The sequence below is a fragment of the Erinaceus europaeus genome, chromosome 9, assembly GCF_950295315.1.
Source record: "Erinaceus europaeus chromosome 9, mEriEur2.1, whole genome shotgun sequence".
NCBI classification, from domain to species: domain Eukaryota; kingdom Metazoa; phylum Chordata; class Mammalia; order Eulipotyphla; family Erinaceidae; genus Erinaceus; species Erinaceus europaeus.
The window spans coordinates 53,488,895-53,510,402 of record NC_080170.1 but is presented as its reverse complement, the minus strand read 5'-3'; the positions used below and the strand labels follow the sequence as shown (position 1 = coordinate 53,510,402).

General features: G+C 42.4%; 1 protein-coding gene across 3 annotated transcripts in view; it reads right to left on the bottom strand.

The window, feature by feature from the left end:
- SCYL3 (SCY1 like pseudokinase 3) overlaps positions 1–21,508 on the bottom strand; it is a 42,361-nt gene that overhangs the window by 9,559 nt on the left and 11,294 nt on the right. The window contains exons 2-8 of one of the 3 annotated variants that reach the window (XM_060197928.1): positions 13,793–13,978; positions 12,151–12,250; positions 9,772–9,885; positions 7,668–7,724; positions 6,317–6,419; positions 3,622–3,733; positions 1,431–1,508 (exon numbers count right to left, since the gene is read on the bottom strand). In XM_060197928.1, the coding sequence (XP_060053911.1) occupies positions 1,431–1,508; positions 3,622–3,733; positions 6,317–6,419; positions 7,668–7,724; positions 9,772–9,885; positions 12,151–12,250; positions 13,793–13,917 (689 nt within the window). In that variant the 5' untranslated portion in view covers positions 13,918–13,978. The remainder of the gene's footprint in view (positions 1–1,430; positions 1,509–3,621; positions 3,734–6,316; positions 6,420–7,667; positions 7,725–9,771; positions 9,886–12,150; positions 12,251–13,792; positions 13,979–21,508) is intronic. The other 2 variants (XM_007531782.3, XM_060197927.1) reach the window with 2 other exon arrangements.

The following is a 21,508-nucleotide window of genomic DNA, read 5'->3' as shown; positions in this document are numbered from 1 at the left end:
TCATGTCTTATGCTCCAAGGTCCCAGGCTCAATCCATGGCACCACCATCCATAAACTAGAGCTAAGCAGTAATCAGGTAAATAAGAGCTAAGAACACTAGATATTAGGTCATCTAACTTTCCATAGTACACGGAACACAGGCTTTTGTTGAATTAATAAACTAATAAACTAAATGTAAATACATCATGTTTGAAAATCCAAGAGATTAGACATTAATGGTGATAACTTAATCATGTTTCATAGATGGTCTAGCTTCCTACACTATCAGGCAGCAGGCCTAGAGCACTACAGGTCACCAGCCTGACATCTTTGTGCTTCCTACCTTTGACACCATGTTCCCCCCTTTCCAGGACCACATGGAGTGGTCCCTTCCCTGATTAATCATGACACTTCCTGAACTGATTTGCTCCTTTAGTGGTATATGTCTTTTCTACCAGCTCTCAGAAGAGATCTCACCCATGAAAGATTTCTCATCTTTTTTAAGTCTTTTCTAACTGCTAAGCAAATAGGCAACCAATTGATTCCTCCTGTCTGAAATCTCCAATCTGGTTTTTCTGTCACTCATCAAGTCCCTTACTGGCCTGCCTGTCCCAGGGTTACCATTTCAGGCCTTGTGTTGGTTACTCTATCTCCACCTGTAGTTTATGACCCCCCCCACACCCCAACATTCACTAAAGGTCCTCCCCTCAGCCACAGAATTCTCAGCTTCCAAGCCATGTGTCCCAAATGTCCAGCCTCTTCTCTTCTTTCCTTCTTCACACTCCAAAATTCCTAAGCTGGCAGACACCCCAAGTCACCTTCCTCTTTACATGCTCACCACACTCCTCCCTAGTGGTCTGCTAGCTCTCACTGTCAAAGCTCTCTAGATGTCACTTTCTTCACTGTAACCTCCACACAGCCACACATTTCCTGCCTGATTAATCAAACTCCAAAATGAAGTCACCCTACCCCCAGAGAGAGAACAGAAACTATCCCAAGGGTATTTGTCAAAGCCATGCACTGTGCTGTATAAACTCCTCATGCTATCTGCCAGGAAGGTCCCTCCTGATCCTCACTTCAGTCTGTTATCTCAGACTGCTCAGAAGTTCTACCATGTTTAGCACTGTGACTCTGTGATACCTGCCAACAAAATTAGCCATTGCCGAGCCTGCAGAAAGACTGAAACAGAAAGTGCTCAAGCAAAGGCAGATAGTATAATGGTTATGCAAAGAGACCCATGCCTGTGGCTCCAAAGTCCCAGGTTCGATCCCCTGAACCACTATAAGCCAGAACTGATCAGTGCTCTGGTAAAAAATAAATAAAAGAAGAAAATAATTTTTAAAATCTGGCTAAAGAAAGTGTTCTCTCTGGTATTGAGGGTGTGAAGAGAACACCTGTTCTAAAGTGCCTATAGACAGTAAACCCTAGAGACACTAACTTTCTGAACTTACTTGAAGAATTCAGTTTTTTCCTCTTCGCTCTTCAATGTTAAACTTTTCAGAAAATTCACAACTTCTAGGAAATCATTCCTAAAAGTTATAAATAAGACAATAGATTAAAGACAGATGTTAATACAGAAGTTACAACCAATGACCACACTAGAATTATTTTCAACGATGAAACATTCTTTTATACAGTGGAAGATTCCTATGTAAGTAGCTTCTGAGATAAATATCTAAAACAAATCCAGGAATTAAAGAGAACTATGAAGGGGGCATATATCTAAGCATATGCATGCACTCAATCTCTCTCACACATACACTAGTCATCATCCACATTTCTGTTGTAAAAGGCGAGCTAATACATAGCTGATGATTCTCCACTTTAGTAAGTAAAAAGGCTACTAAAGGGAGAGGGGAGTGGGCAATTTCTTGTACAAGTTCCAGGAACTTCCTCAGTTCTCCTCTAAGGGATTTGGTTTGTTTCTCAGGAAGGAAAAGGGATAAGAGGAAGGAGGCACTTTCAGCCTATGCCTAAGAAACAGATCCTACTGTAGCCACAGCACCTGGCCGCTTTGTCTCTGAGAAGCACTGCAAATGTCATTATCTGGACCTAAAGAAAGAGCTCCCTGCTCAGCCAGTCAAGGCCCAAGGCCAAGTGATCACCGGGACTGAGGAGAGCACTGAAGTGTTTTGAGCTTTTCTCCTCCCTCTACTTCAAATGAAGTTTTAAAGGTAGAACTTATCAGAGAGGGTAGAGGGTAGATAAGCATAATGGTTATGCAAACAGGCTCCAAAGTCTCAGGTTCAAGCCCCCGTACCACCATAAGCCAGACCTGAACAGTGCTCTGGTAAAAAAATAAATAAAAACTTGTCAGGGGAAAACAACAGAAGTGGTTGGTCAATAGACTTAATGCTTGAGGCTCAGAAAACCCAGGTTCACTTCCCAGCACTACCATACGCTAAGTCAGGAGGAAAGGGAAAGAAAAGGAGAAAAGACATAATAAACTAACTCTTGTGACCAGGGAGCTGGTTTAGGGTAAAGCCTAAGATTTGAGTGAGCCCTAGGTTCAATCCCCAGCATCACATACATTGGGGAAGATCGGTGCTCTGGCTTGTGTGTCTTCCATAAAACAAGTATTTAAAAAACATCACACACAGTAACAAGAGAGTCTTATCTATTACACAGGATTGCCCTTTGAAGAGATTTTGTATTACAGTCACTAAAATATCACTATATGTCATCCTAAAAAATATAAGAATAGACACCTACCTGGGAAGGGTGGTGAAAATTATACCCATGTCTCAACAACTTAGCAGTAAACTATTAACGCCTGAATCAAATGATTTTGGTGGGGATGGGGGAATATGAATTGGGAGGAATACCTTGGGGTAAAAGACTTTTTTACAATGGGAAAGGTTCTGAACAATTTCAAGTGATAAATCCCTAACAGCTAGGAAAATTAAACCTTTGGTCTTGTCTAATAACATACACACACCAAATCTTTCCCCTCCAGAAACATCAAGTAGCAAATACCAACTTTTCCCCATTCTGTCTCCTCCTGAGTCTTCTGGAAACATGCACATAGAATTTTTAGTTCCAGAACTGGCTAGTGGACTAAGTCATAAGGAGGAATTATGGGGGGCCAGGCAGTACAGTAGTGCAGCGGGTTAAGTGTACATGGCATGAAGTGCCAAGAACCTGTGTAAGGATCCTGCTTGGAGCCCCAGCTCCCCACCTGCCTCAAGTGGTGAAGCAGGTCTGCAGGTGTCTTTCTCTCCCCCTCTGTCTTCCCTCCTCTCTCCATTTCTCTCTCTTACCCAACAACAATAATAACCACAGCAACGATAAGAAAAAACAAAGGCAACAAAAGGGGAAGAAAAAAAAAAAAGTCTCCAGGAGCAGTGGATTCGTGGTGCAGGAGCCCCAGCAATAACCCTGGAGGCAAAAAAAAGGAGGAATTATCCTGAGCTGGAATCAAGTGCAGGCACAGAATGAGAAAGAGAGGCATGAACACATCTGAATGGTGACATGTCGACATGTTAATAGCCCTATGGAGCCCTCCATGGTCTGCTCCTCTGTCATGCCCTCACCTGTGAAGAATCTGAAGGGACCCAGTGACTCCTTCTTTCTCATGTGAACAGTTATCTCCTGACAACTAATGAAGCCACAGGGTGGGTCCGGCAGGTCCCCAAACCTCACCTGAATAGCTCATGGGCCAGGAGGTTGTGTAGCGGTGGCCGAAGTTGTGGGACAGGGCTCAGCAGGGCAGACTGCAGGGTTTGCTGGAAGCTGGCAACCACATCAGCTGACACTGAAATGCAGAGTGAGAATCAGTTCCATGCCTCCTCGAGGGCCTCCAGGAGAGCCTTCCTGCAAAAGCCCAAACACAGGGCACTGTGGCTCTGTAACACACACACCCAGTCCCTGATAATCCCTTCTTTCTGCTCTCAGTAAGCGCAGCCCAAGCCCCAAGAGAAAGCAGTTTTTTTTTTTTTTTTACTTTATTGGATAGAGACAGGTAGAAATTGAGAGGGAAGGGGGTGATAGAGAGGGAGAGAGACAGACACCTGCAACACTGCTTCACCACTTGCGAAGCTTTCCCCCTGCAGGTGGAGACCAGGGGAATCACACCTGGGTCCTTGTGCATTATAATGTGTGCTCAACCAGTTGCGCCACTACCCGACCCCTGAGAAAGCAGATTTCCATTCTGAAAGACAGTACACTTCCGTTCTCCACCTCCAGTGTAGACATAGGGAAGGAATGGGTTCCTTTATAACAAGAAGGGAATCAGCTTAATGTTCAAGTCCTCACACTGGGGAGGTCACTTAGAATAGACCCAAATCAGGCAAGGGACCATCATGAAGGTCATGCCACGATGTGCACATGAAGAGGTTAGTGAACTGACAGAGTACTTACTCTGGCAGGGACAACTTTTTTTTTTTTTTAGACAGAAACAAATTAAGAGGGGCAAGATAGATAGTATAATGGTTCTGTAGAGAACCATTATACTATTAAACCTGCGGCTCCAAAGTCCCAGGTTTAATACCCCCTCACCGCCATAAGCCAGAGCTGATTAGTGCTCTGGTTAAAAAATAAGCAAACAAAACAATAATAATAAAAGAAACAAACTAAGAGTGTACAATGGGGCAGGGGAGGGACAGCAAGACACTTGTAGAACTGCCTCATCACTTGTGAAGCATCTCCCCTGCAGGAAGGGGCTGGGGGCTTGAACCTGAGTCCTTGTGCATTGTAATTTGTGCAATCAACCAGGTGTGACTTGTTTTCTGACAGAAAACCCATAGCCAAGAAGGGCTAGAGGAGAGGCGTTTCAAACATCAAACTTGAAGGGACAATAAGAGGAAAAATAACAGAGACATTACCTTAGGAAAAAAATGCCAAAAGGACATTGAACGAATAAGGCAGCATTAAATTTGATTTGGAAACATGCAATTTTTTTTTTAATATTTATTCCTTTTTGTTGCCCTTGCTGTTTTTGTGTAGTTATTGGTGTTATTGATGTCATTGTTGGATAGGACAGACAGAAATGGAGAGAGGAGGGGAAGACAGAGAGGGGAAGAGAAAGACAAACACCTGCAGACCTGCTTCACCACTTGTGAAGCGACTCCCCTGCAGGTGGAGAGCTGGGGACTCGAACCGGGATCCTTCGGCCGGTCCTTGCACTTTGCGCCACCTGTGCTTAACCCGCTGCGCTACCACCCGACTCCCTCGAGTCCTTTTATAATTTTTTTATTTATTCATGAGAAAGACAGGGGAGAGAGAGAAAGAACCAGACATCACTCTGGTACATATGCTGCCGGGGATTGAACTCAGGACCTCATGATGAGAATTCAATGCTTTTTCCACTGCGCCACCTCCTGGACCACCATTTTTAAAGTCTTTTAAGGTGGCCAGGACATACAGCTCAACCAATAAAGTCCTGAGAATGAGGCCTTTGATCGGAGCCACAGCACACAGCATCAATGTGGACCTCCATGGGTGGATTTGATATCTCTCACCAAGAAAACCTTGACCTATTCTTAACCCCTAACAATTTCCTCGTTCCTTAAATCACTAGAGAAGTCCTGACCCCCTCCAGACCCCTTGCCTCCCTACCATATATGGAATATACATGTTACTTCCTCCTATGACCCCTTAAAAATCCTCCTTTGTTGTTCAATAAATGGATCATTCCTAAACACGGTCTCTTATGTCACGTCACTAGCAACGAGCACTGAGAGAGTCCCGTAAGGCTCTACCCTGGCTGCCTTGAGTCACATTTTCCTAAGCACCCGCTTCTGGTGTGCAACAGGACAGACACACCAGGGGATCTGTGCCCGAGAGAGGCCTCCCCACAAAAGCCCAGCAGGGAAGGGAGTCAGGCAGTAACGCAGCAGATTAAGTGCAGATGGCACAAAGCACAAGTATAAGGATCCTGGTTCCAGCCCCCGGCTCCCCACCTGCAGGGAAATCACTTCACAAGTGGTGAAGCAGGTCTACAGGTGTCTTTCTCTCCCCCTGTCTTTCCCTCTTCTCTCCATTTCTCTCTGTCCTATCCAACAACAATGACATCAATAACAGCAATAATAACTACAATGAAACAAGGACAACAAAAGGGAATAAATATTAAAAAAAAAAAAAAAAAAAACATAGTCTAGAAAAAAGACAACCACCCCAGTGTAGATAACACACAATACAGAAAGTTGTGATCCAAAGAACTTCCTGGAGAAAGTTCTTCCAAGAACACCAACTGAAGAAAACCCGTATCTCCCACACCACTGCTCAGATCTGCCCTGACCTCAGGTTACTCAGAGAGAAACAATTTGCTCTGTGATCACAGAGGTCATGGGTGCTTCTCCTACTCATTCCCTGGATGTGGTAATGAACTCACACTCACCCTGTTCACTCAAGATTGTGAGTAAACTTTCCACCAATGTCCCAAATGCATAGGCATCCCGTGCATGTCCCTGAGACTCTGGCAAAGTTGTGAATTCTGGAGACTGAAATCAACAGAGATAATATAAGAGTATCTATTCACAAACCTTCCCTTTTTTGCACTGAAGCATTTCTACTATACTTGCATTTATTCTACTCAAGGTGAATACCACTGAACACTCAGGTTACAAGTTCTCAGTGAGTGAGATCTATCCAATAAGCACAAAAACTTAAACATGGACAAAATGTTAAAGAGGTCAGAATACAATATATGTCCATGGCATTTAAAAATATTTCTGGTTGGCAGAAATAGGATAGTGCTTATGTAAAAACTTTCATGCCTGAGGTTCCAAGTCCCAGGTTCCATCCTGTAAACCACCATATCCCAGAGCTGAGAAGTATTTTGTTCTGGTTAGAATTTTTTTTTTCTTACTGCACCAACAGGAAGACATTTATTATCATCAGTATACACAATTGCATGAATACATACACCATAGGAACATAGTTTCACAAAATAATAATTGGCCTTACTCCCATATAAGTACCATGCGCTAACCAATTGCACCACTGGAGCTCCTTGGCCTTACTTCCATCCCTCAGATGTCCAAAGTATTTTCCACTTCACTTTTTTTTTCTATTTTAAAAACGTGTGTGGTTCCCTAAATGTATTTAGAACCCACTAATCAGTAGCTTGAAGAAGTGTGTATTCCTTATAGTGACTGAAACAATCCTGACTATTTCAGATATCAAGTCTAGATTTAAAAATAGAGTTGAATTTGTACCTCAACTAAAGTGTACTCTACTTGTCCTTTGGGATCAGTGCTTCTTTCTGTGTTGACTAGGAACAAGTTAAAGGGAGCTACTGCTTTCACACCATCTGGTAAATGTAATCCTATCAACCAGCACTTCGGTCTCCCTTGTTTCCAGCTCAGAATCCTGATGGTTGACATAGGTGTAGGCTGGGGTAACTAAAAAGGGAAGGGAGATCACTTCCCAGACTCTCATACCCTCCAGCCAAGTTCAAGGACATAGGCAAAGGGCAGGAGATACCCACCCTGATCACAACAGAGTTACCTGTCTTTAAATAATATCCTAGATGTTTACAGAACCAAAACTGAGCTGAATGTTGAGAAAAGGCTCCCTGCAAGAGGGAGGGGCATAGGGAAGTTAGTAGATTCATATCAGAAACCTTTATAGAGTCCAAAGAACTAGAAAGCATCTAGAACTTAGCAAAGGAGTGGATAGAGTAAAGTTCAAGAATTAAACTTAATTATAGTACACAAAAATGTGGCATCTGGAGTACATCTTCTTACCATCTCTTCAGGAGGGACACAAGCCGGATCTCTTACTGACTGAATACTCCTCAGAAACTAGACAGAAAAATCAATGAAGAAAGTGACTCAGAGGAGGTTGATGAAGCACACTCCGAAACTCAACTACACAAATCATGAACCAGCAACACATACTATATACTCATGTTAACATCCTGCTAGTTGGGGACTAGGAGGTGGCTCAGCAGGGAAAACACACACTCCATGAGACAGGCCCTCGGTTCTGTACATGGGTACAGTGCTTGGTGTACTCTCCCTCCCTCCCACTCTAAAAGTACAGAATAAAAGCTGGACTGGAGAGACAACATAGTGGTATCACACAAGCACAAGTTCCGGGGTTCATTCAACCAGCACTCCACTAAAAAAACAAACAAACAAAAAAAAACTTCCTAATGAAAATTTGTCAACACAGTGCTGGTATGGCAAAAACAGAAAATAAATCTATCAGCCCTTCCTCACCCTTGAGCTGGCTTAATAGACACTGGTGTTCACAGAGACACCTCTGCATCTCATTTCTTGTGTGGAAACTAGGTACACTTTCTCATCCTGCACAGAGGGTAACAAATAGAAAACTTTTCTAGAAAGAACAAAACTGCCAGTTTTCTAACTCAGATCAATCAAAAAGATGCAGTCACGGGGTCAGGCAGTGGCGCAGTGGGTTAAGTGCATGTGGCACAGAGCGCAGGGACTGGCATAAGGATCCCGGTTCGAGCCCCCGGCTCCCCACCTGCAGGGGAGTCGCTTCACAGGTGGTGAAGCAGATCTGCAGGTGTCTATCTTTCTCTCCCCCTCTGTCTTCCCCATCTCTCTCCATTTCTCTCTGTCCTATCCAACAACGAACAACATCAACAATGGCAATAATAATGACCATAGCGAGGCTACAATAACAAGGGCAACAAAAAGGGGGAAAAAATGGCCTCCAGGAACGGTGGATTCATGGTGCAGGCACCGAGCCCAGCAATAACCCTGGAGGGGAAAAAAAAAAGATGCAGTCACATAGCTAAGTAAGATGTAAAAAGGAAGGACCTTATAGCCTCAAAATAAAGCCACCATCCACAGAACAAGCACATTCACTCACAGACTCAATGCTTATTCTGGAAATGTTTACCTTCAACACCACACAGGACACAGGGACATCAATGAAAGCACTGTCAGACTCACAAAGCTGGGATGTCAAATTGGACTGTCACTCACTCACCCACTGAACTGGGGAGACAGCATAAGGGTTATGCAAAAAACTTTCATTGTAGCTCTGAAGTCCAAGGTTTAATTCCCAGCACGACCATAAACCAGAGCCAAGCAATGCTCTGACCAAAAAAGAAAAAAAATAAAAGACAGACAGATGGATGGACCCAAATTGGGCCAGCTGTATAATTACCTCTTCTGTCTGCTACGACATCATGTGTGACACTGGGCAACTAGGATGTGGGTTCACAGACCTTTCTTGACTTCCTAGCATATGCCAGGGACTAAGTGATGAAACAGAAAGATAGAAATGGGGAGAGAGCATAATGGTTACAGAAAAACCCTTTTATGAAGCAGTGGGTGCTGACTATGGCAGAATACTGACAGTACCGCTATGGACAGAATGGGCAATAAATGTAACTTTTTGCAAATTAAAAACATTTAATTAAAAAAAAAAAAAGGCTTGAGGTTCAATCTCCAGCACTACCATAAACCAGAGCTGAGCAGTGCTCTGGTGTCTTATTCTGTGTATTTCTAAGATAAATAAAATATATTTTTTTTAAAAAATGGCAAGATAAACATTGGAAGTCATCACCGCTGGTTTAGAGTGGATGCAGAAGGTCCTTTCAAAGAGAAACAGTAATCTGATGAGTGTATAAAAGCAGAAGCAGAAAGAAGACTAGCTAAAAGATCTGAACAGATCATATCTGTCTCAGGTTCTTCATCTTTGAAACTGGGAGAGGACAGAAAAGTAGATGATCCTTTGTGCCTTTTGAGGAATAAAATGCTGCCAAGTTAATTGACATGAACACTGACAACAAGTCAAATCTCCAAACCTAAACTTGCTTGAAGCACAGAGCTGCAGCAGAGATGCCAGGGTCTGAGCAGAAGAGGGCCTCACCTCGGGGGTGGCCTGGGGATGACTGCAGACCGTATCCATGCCGCCTAGCTTCCAGTGCCCGTCTTCACTCACAAACACAGAGGACATGCACACATTATTATGTGTGAGGTGCCCCTGGAAGGAAAGAACAAAGACTGCCATGGCCATTCTTAAAGCAAAAGGTTTAAAGAGACTAGGCACTAATCATCAAAATCCGATTTTGGCAAGCCTTCCCATGTGGCAGCTTTGTGGGATGACAAAGCAAAGTGGCCTGCTTAGGCACACTAAGGTGAGAGGAAGTGAGAAGAGCACCAGGACGGAGCCTCTTCCCCCGCAGTGGGATAGCTCAGCACAAACACAAAGGCCACTGTACAACTCACCGCCTACAGGGAAGCCAGAACAAACTCAAGAGTCTTTACAACCAACATAGTCTGTTTCCAGGCCCTTGAACGGTATATCTTAACCTATAGGTTATTTTATTTTACCAATTTTCTCCTTTAAGTTCTTCCTCATCTACATTCTCTCTCAAACCCAGATCCACTTCACCTGAAATCCTACCAGTAGGCATTAAAATAGCTCTGCCTGAAGATGTAGAATGATAAGGACCCCTAGATCACAAAAGAGTTCATTTGAAAACTATAAAATATAATAATCAGGCATGGAAAAAGGAAGAAAATAAGTATGGTGATAAAGAATGTAAGCCTTTTCACCAAATCAGAAAGCATTTTAGAAGACAAACATACTCTGCCAAGTAGATCAAATGTGCACTTATTTTACCCAAAACACTCCAAAATCAATTTATATTTAAAAAAATATTTATTTCCTTTTGTTGCCCTTGTTTTATTATTGTAGTTATTATTGTTGTTATTGATGTTATTGTTGTTGATAGGACAGAGAGAAATGGAGAGAGGAGGGGAAGACAGAGAGGGGGGAGAAAAAGACAGACACTTACAGATCTGCTTCACCGCCACTGAAGCAACTCCCCTGCAGATGGGGAGCCAGGGGCTCGAACGGGGATCCTTATGCCGGTCCTTGCGCTTTGCGCCGCCTGTGCTTAACCCGCTGCACTACCACCCGACTCCCTCAATCAATCTATATTTTTAAAGATCTATATATAATTTAAATTATATCTATATATGATTTAATTACATACATTCAAAGGAAAATAGTATGGTATGCTTCCATTTGAGGAAAAAAATAAAGAACTTGCATGCAAATATTTTTATGTGCACAAAGATCCCTGGAGGGGGCAGATGGTGGAATATTGAGTTGGGCACACATGGTAAGGAGTACAAGGAACCACGCAAGGTTTGAGCCATCCCAGTTTGAGCCCCTGACTCCCCATCTACAGGGGGGTCACTTCACAAGAGTTAATGGAGGGGAGTCGGGCGGTAGCACAGCGGTTAAGCACATGTGGCACAAAGCGCAAGGACCGGAGTAAACATCCGGGTTCGAGTCCCCGACTCCCTACCTTCAGGGGAGTCACTTCACAAGCGGTGAAGCAGGTCTGCAGGTGTCTATCTTTCTCTCCCCCTCTCTGTCTTAACCTGCTCTCTCCATTTCTCTCTGTCCTATCCAACAACAACAACAGCAACAATAAAAACAACAATGGCAACAAAAGGGAAAATAAATAAATATAATTAAAAAAATTTTTTTTTAATTTTTAAAAAGTTAAAGGAGGTCTACAGGTGTCTATGTTTTTCTTTCCCTCTCTATATTCCTCTCTCCTCTCAATTTCTCTGTCCTGTCCAAAAAAAAATTTTTAAATGGCCATCAGGAACAGTGGATTCATAGTGCAGGAACTGAGCCCCAGCAATAATCCTAGAGGAGAAAAAAAAAAACATAGACTTGTCACCACTGCCTCAAGAGGGAGGAACCAGACAATGGACTTCCATGTGGAGAGGGCTACCTGGAGGCACTTGCATGCTATTTTGAATTCCAAGTGCAAACACTTTCTCAACATGCCTCACAGTCCTCTGCTATGAAGTATAAAATAATACTTGTTATGTGCATCTTAAGTATACTTTTTTTTTTTTTTTAACCAGAGAACTGTTCAGCTCTGGTTTATGGTGGTATGATTGAACCTGGGACTTTGGAGCCTCAGGCATAAGAGTATCTTTGCAGCACTATTATGCTATGTACCCCCTTAAGCATACTTTTAGGAGATGGTTCAGTGGATAAAGCACTGGACTCTCAAGCATGAGGTATTGATTTCAATCTCTGGCAGCCTATGTACCATAGTGATGTGTGGTTCTCTCTCTCTTCCTATCTTTCTCATTAATAAAATCTTAAATAAAAAGGGGGGGGGGGAGTCAGGCAGTAGCACAGCAGATTAAGCACAGGTGGCGCAAAACACAAGGGCCAGTGTAAGGATCCTAGTTCGAGCCCCCGGCTCCCCACCTGCAGAGGAGTCGCTTCACAAGCAGTAAAGCAGTTCTGCAGATGTCTCTCTTTCTCTCCCCTTCTGTGTCTTCTCCTCCTCTCTCCATTTCTCTCTGTCCTATCCTACAACAGTGACACCAATAACAACAATAGCTACAACAATAAAACAAGGGCAACAAAAAAGGGAATAAATAAATATTTTCTAAAATCTTTAAAAAAAAAAAAAAAGATAAATCCAAAGTGGTAGTTAGAGTCTCCCATTAACAGGAAGACAAAAATTAAACATATATTAAAATGAATCAAATGAGAGTATTTTTAACCTAAGATTTGTATTTTCTTTTTATTAGTCTATTTATTCTTATGAGAAAGAAGAGGGAGAGACAGCCCACCTGAGACCGGAGCACTGCTGGCACACTATAGACCTCCAGGACCTCAGGCATGCGAGTCCTATGTTCTGATGAGCTTTCTCTCTGGTACTGGTGTTTTCAAATTGTAGAGGACCACTCAAAGGCCTTTCTACTGGAGCAGAGGATAGAGTGTTGGAATCTGACTTGAGAGCTCCAAAATTTCATCCCTGGCATTGCATGTGCCAGAATGATGCTCTGGTTCTCTTTCTCTCTCTCTCTTCCCTCTCTCACTAATAAATAATTTAAAAATAAAGTGAATTATATTAAGAAATAGTAGCTCTGTAGACTAGGAAGCCGCATAATAGGAGAATTTTCAGTTTGAAAGAGGTCCCTATTTCAACTGTAGCACTGCATATGCCAGTGACACTCTGGAGTAAGTATCTCTTCTATCCTTCTCTCTCTGTAGTATAAAGAATTTAAAAATAAATAAATAAATAAAACTGGACTGAGGCACTCACTCAGTGGTATCATGTACACAAGGTCCTCAGTTCATGTCCCTATTCCATACTTTAAAAGCAAAAAATATATACCAGGAATAGACTCAGGAAGTACTAAACAGCACCCTAAATAGCAAATATCACCTTGGAGTGCTCTGGAACAATATTTCATAGGTAAAAATAGACAGAAAGGGAGCTTTCCCCCACACCCCCAAGAAATGGTCATTTCAGGGCCAGGCAGTGGCACACCTGGGTGAATGCACATATTTCAGTGCAGAAGGACTCAGGTTCAAGCCCCTGCTCCTCATTTACGGGGGGGAAAGCTTCACAAGTGGTGAAACAGGGCTGCAGGTGTCTGTCACTTTCCCTTTCTATCTACCCCCTCTCAATATCTGTCTATCTAACAAACAATAAATAAATAATAGATAAATAACATTTTATGAATAAATATCAAAGTAGAAAAAAATAGATAAATAAATGGTCATTTCTTCATTCAAATGTGGAAACAGCACAAAGTTGCCAAAAACAACTAAGAACTGTGGACCACAGCAGCAGTGATGTTAAATCTTTATTTCTGCCTTAATGACAAGCACCAGTCTAATTAGGTAAAAAACATATCCCCCAAAAGAGGAGACAATAATAAATGAAATGGAGTTTTGTAAAAACCCCAAGGAGGAGAAGCAGGTGCCCATCCACAAAGCACATGTCTGGGAACCTCCTGTAAGCTGACACTTCCATGTCCCACAGTAGCACTGCATGCACACTGAGGCTCAGCCCACATGAAAGGGAGGCAGAGAATGTACCCAGTTTACTTACTCTGTCGTGAAGGAAGATAAGAGCCAGCAATATGTCATAGATCCCAGCACAGACCTCTGCAGAAGACAATGTTTCCAAAGCCACTTCCAGAGGCTGCACTCGCTCAGTGACAAGATGGATGCCATCTGCTTCCACTGTGCAAGACAAGAACCTCAACAAACAAGGGTGCCGAAGTGTCTTCAAGTGCTTTGAAAAGACAAACATAAGAGTTGATGAAGTCAGCAACTCCCAATCGGGAAGTTACTACAATACACCCCAGGGAATGTATAGCTTCATACAAGGTAGGAAGTTCACTACATTTCCTGCCTGGTCCCAGATTTCAAGTAAGGTAAAGGAGTCTTGAATTTGTCCTGAGGCTACTTATAGCATTCTATAAAACCATCTAGCTCTGTTAGAAGAGCCAGAATGAGCCCCTAGAACCCACACCCCTCCAACAACACTGCCATGAATTCAACAAGTATCAGAAACCATCACTTGGGGGTGGGGGGGTAGATAGCACAATGGTTATACAAACAGACTCTCATGCCTGAGGCTCTGTCAAATCATAGGTTCAATCCCCCCACCACCACCACAAGCCAGAGCTGAACAGTGTTCTGGTAAAGAGAAAGAAAGAAAGAAAGAAAGAAAGAAAGAAAGAAAGAAAGAAAGAAAGAAAGAAAGAAAGAGAAAAAAAAGAGAGAAAGGAAGAAAGAAAAGAAAGAGAAATAAAGAAAGGAATTATCACTTGAAAACTCTGAGAAATAAAGTCAAACTTAGAGAACAGGGGGTAAAAACTCCAGTTTTCACTGTGAACTAAATGCAATAAAACAAAGGAGGACACAGCTCTGATAGAAACTTTTCCCACACAGGAAGCAGCCAGGTAGGTCACAATACAAGGAAGCCCTCCCTGAGATGGAAATGTTCTAGCTACCTGTGTATACACAACAGCCAGACAGACTTGAACCAAGCAAGCCGGACAAAAAGTTCTGAGAGTGAAAATGGAGGCTTCTGATATATCACCACTAAGGGAAGAATAGTTAACGCCTGACTGCCTGCCAAACCTTGATGTTCTGCTGAGAATTATAACACAACAAAGATCTGTGCAGCTTAGCATTCAATGTCCAAGATACAGTTCCTAACTACTCTACAAAGAGCCACGACAATGTGAAGAGAACCAACAAATGCCAAACAGTATGGTCCCAAGTTCAATCTCTGGTATCCCATGTGACAGGGTGAACCTCTGACTCTTTATCTTGTGTTAATAAATAAAATCTTTTTTTTTCATTTATTTTCCCTTTTGTTGCCCTTGTTTTTTATTATTGTTGTTATTGATGTGGTCATTGTTGGATAGGACAGAGAGAAATGGAGAGAGGAGAGGAAGACAGAGAGGGGGAGAGAGAGAAAGACGCCTGCAGACCTGCTTCACCGCCTGTGAAGCGACTCCCCCGTAGATGGGGAGCTAGGGGCTCGAACTGGGATCCTTAGGCCAGTCCTTGTGCTTTGCACCACCTGCACTTAACCCGGCCTGACTTCCATAATTTTTTTTTTTTAATTTTTTTATATTTACTTATTTATTCCCTTTTGTTGCCCTTGTTGTTTTATTGTTGTAGTTATTATCAATGTCATTGTTGGATAGGACAGAGAGAAATGGAGAGAAGGGGAAGACAGAGAAGAGGAGAGAAAGACAGACACCTGCAGATCTGCTTCACCGCCTGTGAAGTGACTCCCCTGCAGGTGGGGAGCCGGGGCTCAAACCAGGATCCTTTCACCAGTCCTTGCGTTTGGCGCCACCTGCGCTTAACCCGCTGCGCTACCGCCGGACTCCCAAATTCTTTTTTTTTTTCTGTCACTTGGCTTTCTTTCTTTCTTTCTTTCTTTCTTTTTTTTAATAAAATCTTTTTAAAAAATAGAGTTCTGAATCAAATAAAAACAAATACCTTATGATTCAGCAATATCACTCCTAGGTATACATCCAAGGACACAAAAACACTAATTCGGGAGTTGGGCAGTAGCGCAGCGGGTTAAGCCAAGTGTGCAAAACACAAGGGCCAGGGTAAGGATCCCGGTTCAGGCCCCCGCTCCCCACCTGCTAGGTGAAGCAGGTCTGCAGGTGTCTATCTTTCTCTCCCCCTGTCTTCCCCTCCTCTCTCCATAACTCTCTGTCCTATCTAACAATGACGACATCAGTAACAACAATAACTACAACAATAAAAAACAGGGCAACAATAAATATGTAATAAAAATTTTTAACTTGCGTTTAAAAAAAACACTAATTCGGGAGTCGGGCGGTGGTGCACTGGGTTAAGCGCACGTAGCGCAAAGCGCAGGGACTGGCATAAGGATCCCGGTTCGAGCCCCCGGCTCCCCACCTGGAGAGGAGTCTCTTCACGGGCGGTGAAGCAGGTCTGCAGGTGTCTATCTTTCTCTCCCCTCTCTCTCTGTCTTCCCCTCCTCTCTCCATTTCTCTCTGTCCTATCCAACAACAAAGCAACATCAACAATGGCAATAAGAGGCTGCAACAACTAGGGCAACAAAAAGGGGGAAAAATGGCCTCCAGGAGTGGTGGATTCATGGTGCAGGCACTGAGCCCAGCAATAACCCTGGAGGAAAAAAAACAAACACTAATTCAAAAGGATAAATGCATATCTACGCTCACACTATTAACAACAACCAAAATATGGACTCAACATAAGATGCCCATCAATAGATGGCTGGATAAAAGAGTTGGAGAATTTGTGCAAGTCCGAAGGTAGCACAGTGGGTTAAGCGCACATGGTGCAAAGTGCAAGAACCAGCGTAAGGATCCTGGTTCAAGCCCCCAGCTCCCCAACTGCTTCACAAGTGGTGAAGCAGTTCTGTAGGTGTCTTATGTTTTACTCCCCATCTTCCCCTCATCTCTCCATTTCTCTTCCCAATCCAACAACGATGACATCAATAGCAACAACAATAGTAACTACAACAATAAAACAACAAGAGCAACAAATGGGAATAAGAAAATAAAATAGGGAGTTGGACGGTAGTGCAGCGGGTTAAGTGCACGTGGTGCAAAGCAAGGACCGGTGTATGGATCCAGGTTGGAGCCCCTGGCTCCCCACCTGCAAGGGAGTTGCTTCACAACCGGTGAAGCAGGTCTACAGGTGCTTTCTTTCTCTCCCCTCTCTGTCTTCCCCTCCTCTCTCCATTTCTCTCTGTCCTATCCAACAACAACATCAATAACAACAACAATAATAACTACAACAATAAAACAACAAGGGCAACAAGAGGGAATAAATAAAAATTTAAAAAAATATATTTTTAAAAGTTGGAGGATTTGTATTCCACCTTTTTTCTGGCCCATCTTTCCCATCTTGTTGCCCTTGTTATTGTTATTGCTGTTGTTAGATATGACAAGAGAAAGAGAGAGGAGGGGAAGGCAGAGAGGGGGAGAAAAAGATAGACACCTGCAGACCTGCTTCACCGCTTGTGAAGCGACTCCCCTGCAGGTGGGGAACTGGGGGCTTAAACCAGGATCCATGCTGAGGTCTTATTGTTTTGTGCCTTTTTCCTTTTTCTTTTCTTTTTTATTTTTTTTTTTTACCAGAGCACTGATCAGCTCTGCTTTATGGTTGTATAGGGGATTGAACCTGGGACTTTGGATCTCCAGGCACGAAGTCTCTTACATAACCATTATACTATCTACCCCCATCCAGGATTTGTATTCAAAGGAAGATTATACTGCCATTAAAATAAAATGAGATTTTTTTTTCAGAATAAAAAAGGATGGAATTGGAGGTGAAGTGAAATTTAAAAAGTTGAAAGACAACTACCAGAAGGCTCTGGACATATGTGGACTACAAACAACTAAAACAAACTGGCAAGACAAATACAAACCAAACTGTCCCTCAGACAGTGAGAACTACAGTGTGTGTGTGTGTGTGTGTGTGTGTGTGTGTGTGTGTGTGTGTGTGTGTGTGAGAGAGAGAGAGAGAGAGAGAGAGAGAGAGAGAGAGAGAGAGGAGAGAGAGAGAAAAGAGGATGGGGCACACAGAACTCTAGTGGTCAGTGTAGTGAATTACATATATACACGTGAATGTATGACTATACCCCTGAAAGCTTATAATTTTGTAAACCACTGTTATAATCACTAATAGTCAAAATTATCATAAAAGAAATAATAAAGTAAAAAGTGCTATAGAAAGTTCTTTAAAGGGCAGGGGTAAATAGCATAATGGTTATGCATAGAAACTCTCATGCCTGAGGCTCTGAAGTCCCAGTTTCAATCCCCTGCAAAACTGATCAGTGCTCTGGTAAAAAAAAAATTAAAAATTTCTTTAAACTGGAAAGCAAATAATACTAAAAGGAAACTTGGATCTCCACAAAGGAATTAGATATGGTAAACTTAACCTCTAAAAATACTATTTTTAAAGCAAAGACTGTACCACTGCATGGTAAAATTCTAACATCTGTGATGTAGCTGTATGTATATATACACTTATAAGATATGTAACAAAGGAACTAGGGTTAGAGTTGCAGATACCTGCAAAGTCCCAAGACTTTTACATTTGATGAGACATGATACAACAGTAGTCACAAATAGCTGTATTTTCTAGTCATATATACTTTGGACAGTCATAAAAAAAAATCAAAAAATAAGGGCCAGGTGGTGCACTTGGTTGAATGCATATGTTACGATGTGCAAGGACCGGACTCAAGCCCCTGCTCCCCACCTGCAAGGGGAAAGCTTCACAAGTGGTAAAGCAGGGCTACAAGTGTCTCTCTGTCTCTCTCCCCCTCTCCTCTCAATTTCTGGCTATCTCTAGCAAATAAAGATAATTTTTTAAAAAGCGGGCAGTCCTTTTAAAAAGTCAAAAAATAAAGAAGGCTACAGCTTAAAAAAAAAACTTACAATAGAGGGCTGGGCAGTAGTGCACTGGGTTCTGCACACATAGTGCGAAGCACAAGGACCCCAGTTCAAGCCTCTGGCTCCACATTGAGAGGGAATCAAAAGAATTCAGAAAATTTTAGCTGAGAGGAATTCCAATAAGCCTACTCACTCCCTCATACCTGATCCTGAAAGACAAGATTCCCTGTACCCTGATCCCAAAGAGCATGTAACTACAGTAACCACTCTACTCTTCCGTAACTGCTTGCTTCCATGTCCAGGTATAAAATAATGTTACAATACCCATTTTGGACCAGAGCTGACAGGGTGACTGGGGCTCTTGTCCTCTCTTAATAATAAAGCTACCTTTTTCCTTCACCCAGTTTTGGCTCCAGTCTTCGAATTTCAGTGTTCCCTAACAGCACATGCAGGGGGGTCACTTCACAGGCAGTGAAGCAGGTTTGCTGTGTCTTTCTCTCCCCCTCACTTCTACCTCCTTTCTCAACTTCTCTCTGTCGTATCCAACAACAGCAACAACAAGAGCTATAACAATGGAAAAAAGATGGCACCCAGGAGCAGTGAATTTGTAGTATAGGCTACAAGCCCCAGCAATAACCTTGGAAGAAAAAAAAAATTCATGATACACTAAAAAGAAATAACAAAAAAATTAAAACAGCCCAAAAGAAAAAAAAAAAAAAAAAAAGAGGGAAAAGGGAAAAATAAAAATAAAAGGGCAGGGGGGTATGCAAAGAGATTCTCATGCCTGAGGCTCCAAAACCCAATTCCACCACCACCACCACCATAAACCAGAGCTGAGTCGCGCTCTGGTAAAGATAAAAGAGAGGAAGAAAGGAAAAAAAAAAAAAAGAGGTGGGGACACAAATTAAAGATGGGGGGCAGGGGTAGATAGCATAATGGTTATGCAAAGACTCTCATGCCTGAGTCTCCAAAGTCCCAGGTTCAATCCCCTGCACCACCATAAGCCAGAGCTGAGCAGTGCTCTGGTAAAAATTAATTAATTAATTAATTAATTAAAATAAAGATCAGGGAGGCAACACAACAGCTGTGCAACAGAATTTCATGCCTGAGACCCTAAGGGCCTAGGTTCATTCCTGAGCACCACCATAATCCAGAACTGACCAGGTCCAGAAGGTAGTGCAGTGGATAAAGCATTGGATAAAGCAAACCCCCTGCAGGTGGGGAGCTGGGGGCTCGAACCAGGATTCTTATGTCTGTCCTTGCGCTTTGCGCTATGTGCACTTAACCTGCTGCAATACTGTCCGACCTCCTATAAGACATATTTTAAAAGTAAAAACTGAAATAAGTAGCAGTCAAGGAGACTCCACAAGTAGAATGATGGACTTACATGCCTGAGACTCAAGATTCAATCCCTGGTATCACGAGTATCAGAGTGGTACTCTAATTTCTCACTCCCTCTCTCTTCCATTCTCATGTGAAATAAAATAATTATTTGAAAAATAATAAAAACTGAGCAGTTTTAAAATATGTCCTATCCAACAACAATGACATCAATAATAACTACAACAATAAAACAACAAGGAAAACAAAAGGGAATAAATAAATATAAATAAATAAATAAAACAGAAAGAAATCATACAGCTCATGGTCCGGGAGGTGGCACAGTAGATAAGAGCACTGGACTCTCAAGCAGAAGGTCCTGAGTTCGATCCCCAGTAACACATGGACCAGAGTGATGACTGGTTCTTTCTCTCTCTCCTCCTTTTTCATTAATAAATAAAATGTATTTTTTTTAAAAAAATCACACAGCTCAACAACAAAAATTTAAACACACACACACACACCCCCAAAAAGGGGGCCAATTAGTGGTGCACCTCCTACTTGGTAAAATATGCATGTTACAGAGTGCAGTGACCCAGGCTCAAGCCCCTTCATGAGTGCTGAAGCAGTGTTGCAGGTGTATCTTTCCCTCCCTCTTAATTTCTCTATCTCTATCCAGAATAAATGAACCTTAAAAAAAAAAAAAAAAAAAAAGAGGGTGGTCCGGGAGGTGGTACAGTCAATAAAGATTTGGATTCACAAGTATGAGGTCCAGAGTTCAATCCTGGGCAACACATGAACCAGAGTGATGGCTGGTTCTTTCACTCTCTCGTCCTATCTTTCTTATTAATAAATATTAAAAAAAAAAAAAGAGGGGAGTTGGGAGGTAACGCAGCAGGTTAAGCGCACATGGCGCAAAGCCAAGGACCTGCTTAAGGGTCCCAGTTCGAGCCCCCAGTACCCCATCTGCAGGGGAGTCACTTCACAGGAGTTGAAGCAGGTCTGCAGGTGTCTTTCTCTCCCCCTGTCTTCTCCTCTCTCCATTTATCTCTGTCCTATCCAACAATGACAACAATAATAACTACAACAATAAAACAAGGGCAACAAAAGGGAATAAATTAAAAAAAAAAAAAAAGAAGAGGAGGAGGAGGAGAATGGGGGAGGGGGGAGAAGGTGGACAAGAGAGACAGAGTAACGGTTATACAAAGAACACTCATGCCTGAGGCTTCAAGGTGTCAGGTTCCATCTGCCACATCACAAGAAACCAGAGCCAAGCAGTGCTCTGGTTTAAAAAATATCCTGCTTAGATACTTTTTAAAAATATATAAATATGACCCATAGACATATGAAGAAATGATTCACTTATCATTAAATACAGATTTTTTTATTTCTTTTTATTATTTATTAATAAGAGAAACCAAACCAGGGTACTCTGTCACATGTGATTCTGGGGCTACAACTTGGGAGCTCATGCTTGAGAGTTCAACATTTTACCTACTATACCACCTCCTGTAAGAGAAATGCAAACTAAAATACACTGAGCAGCCCAGGAAGTGGCACAGTGGACATGGCACTGA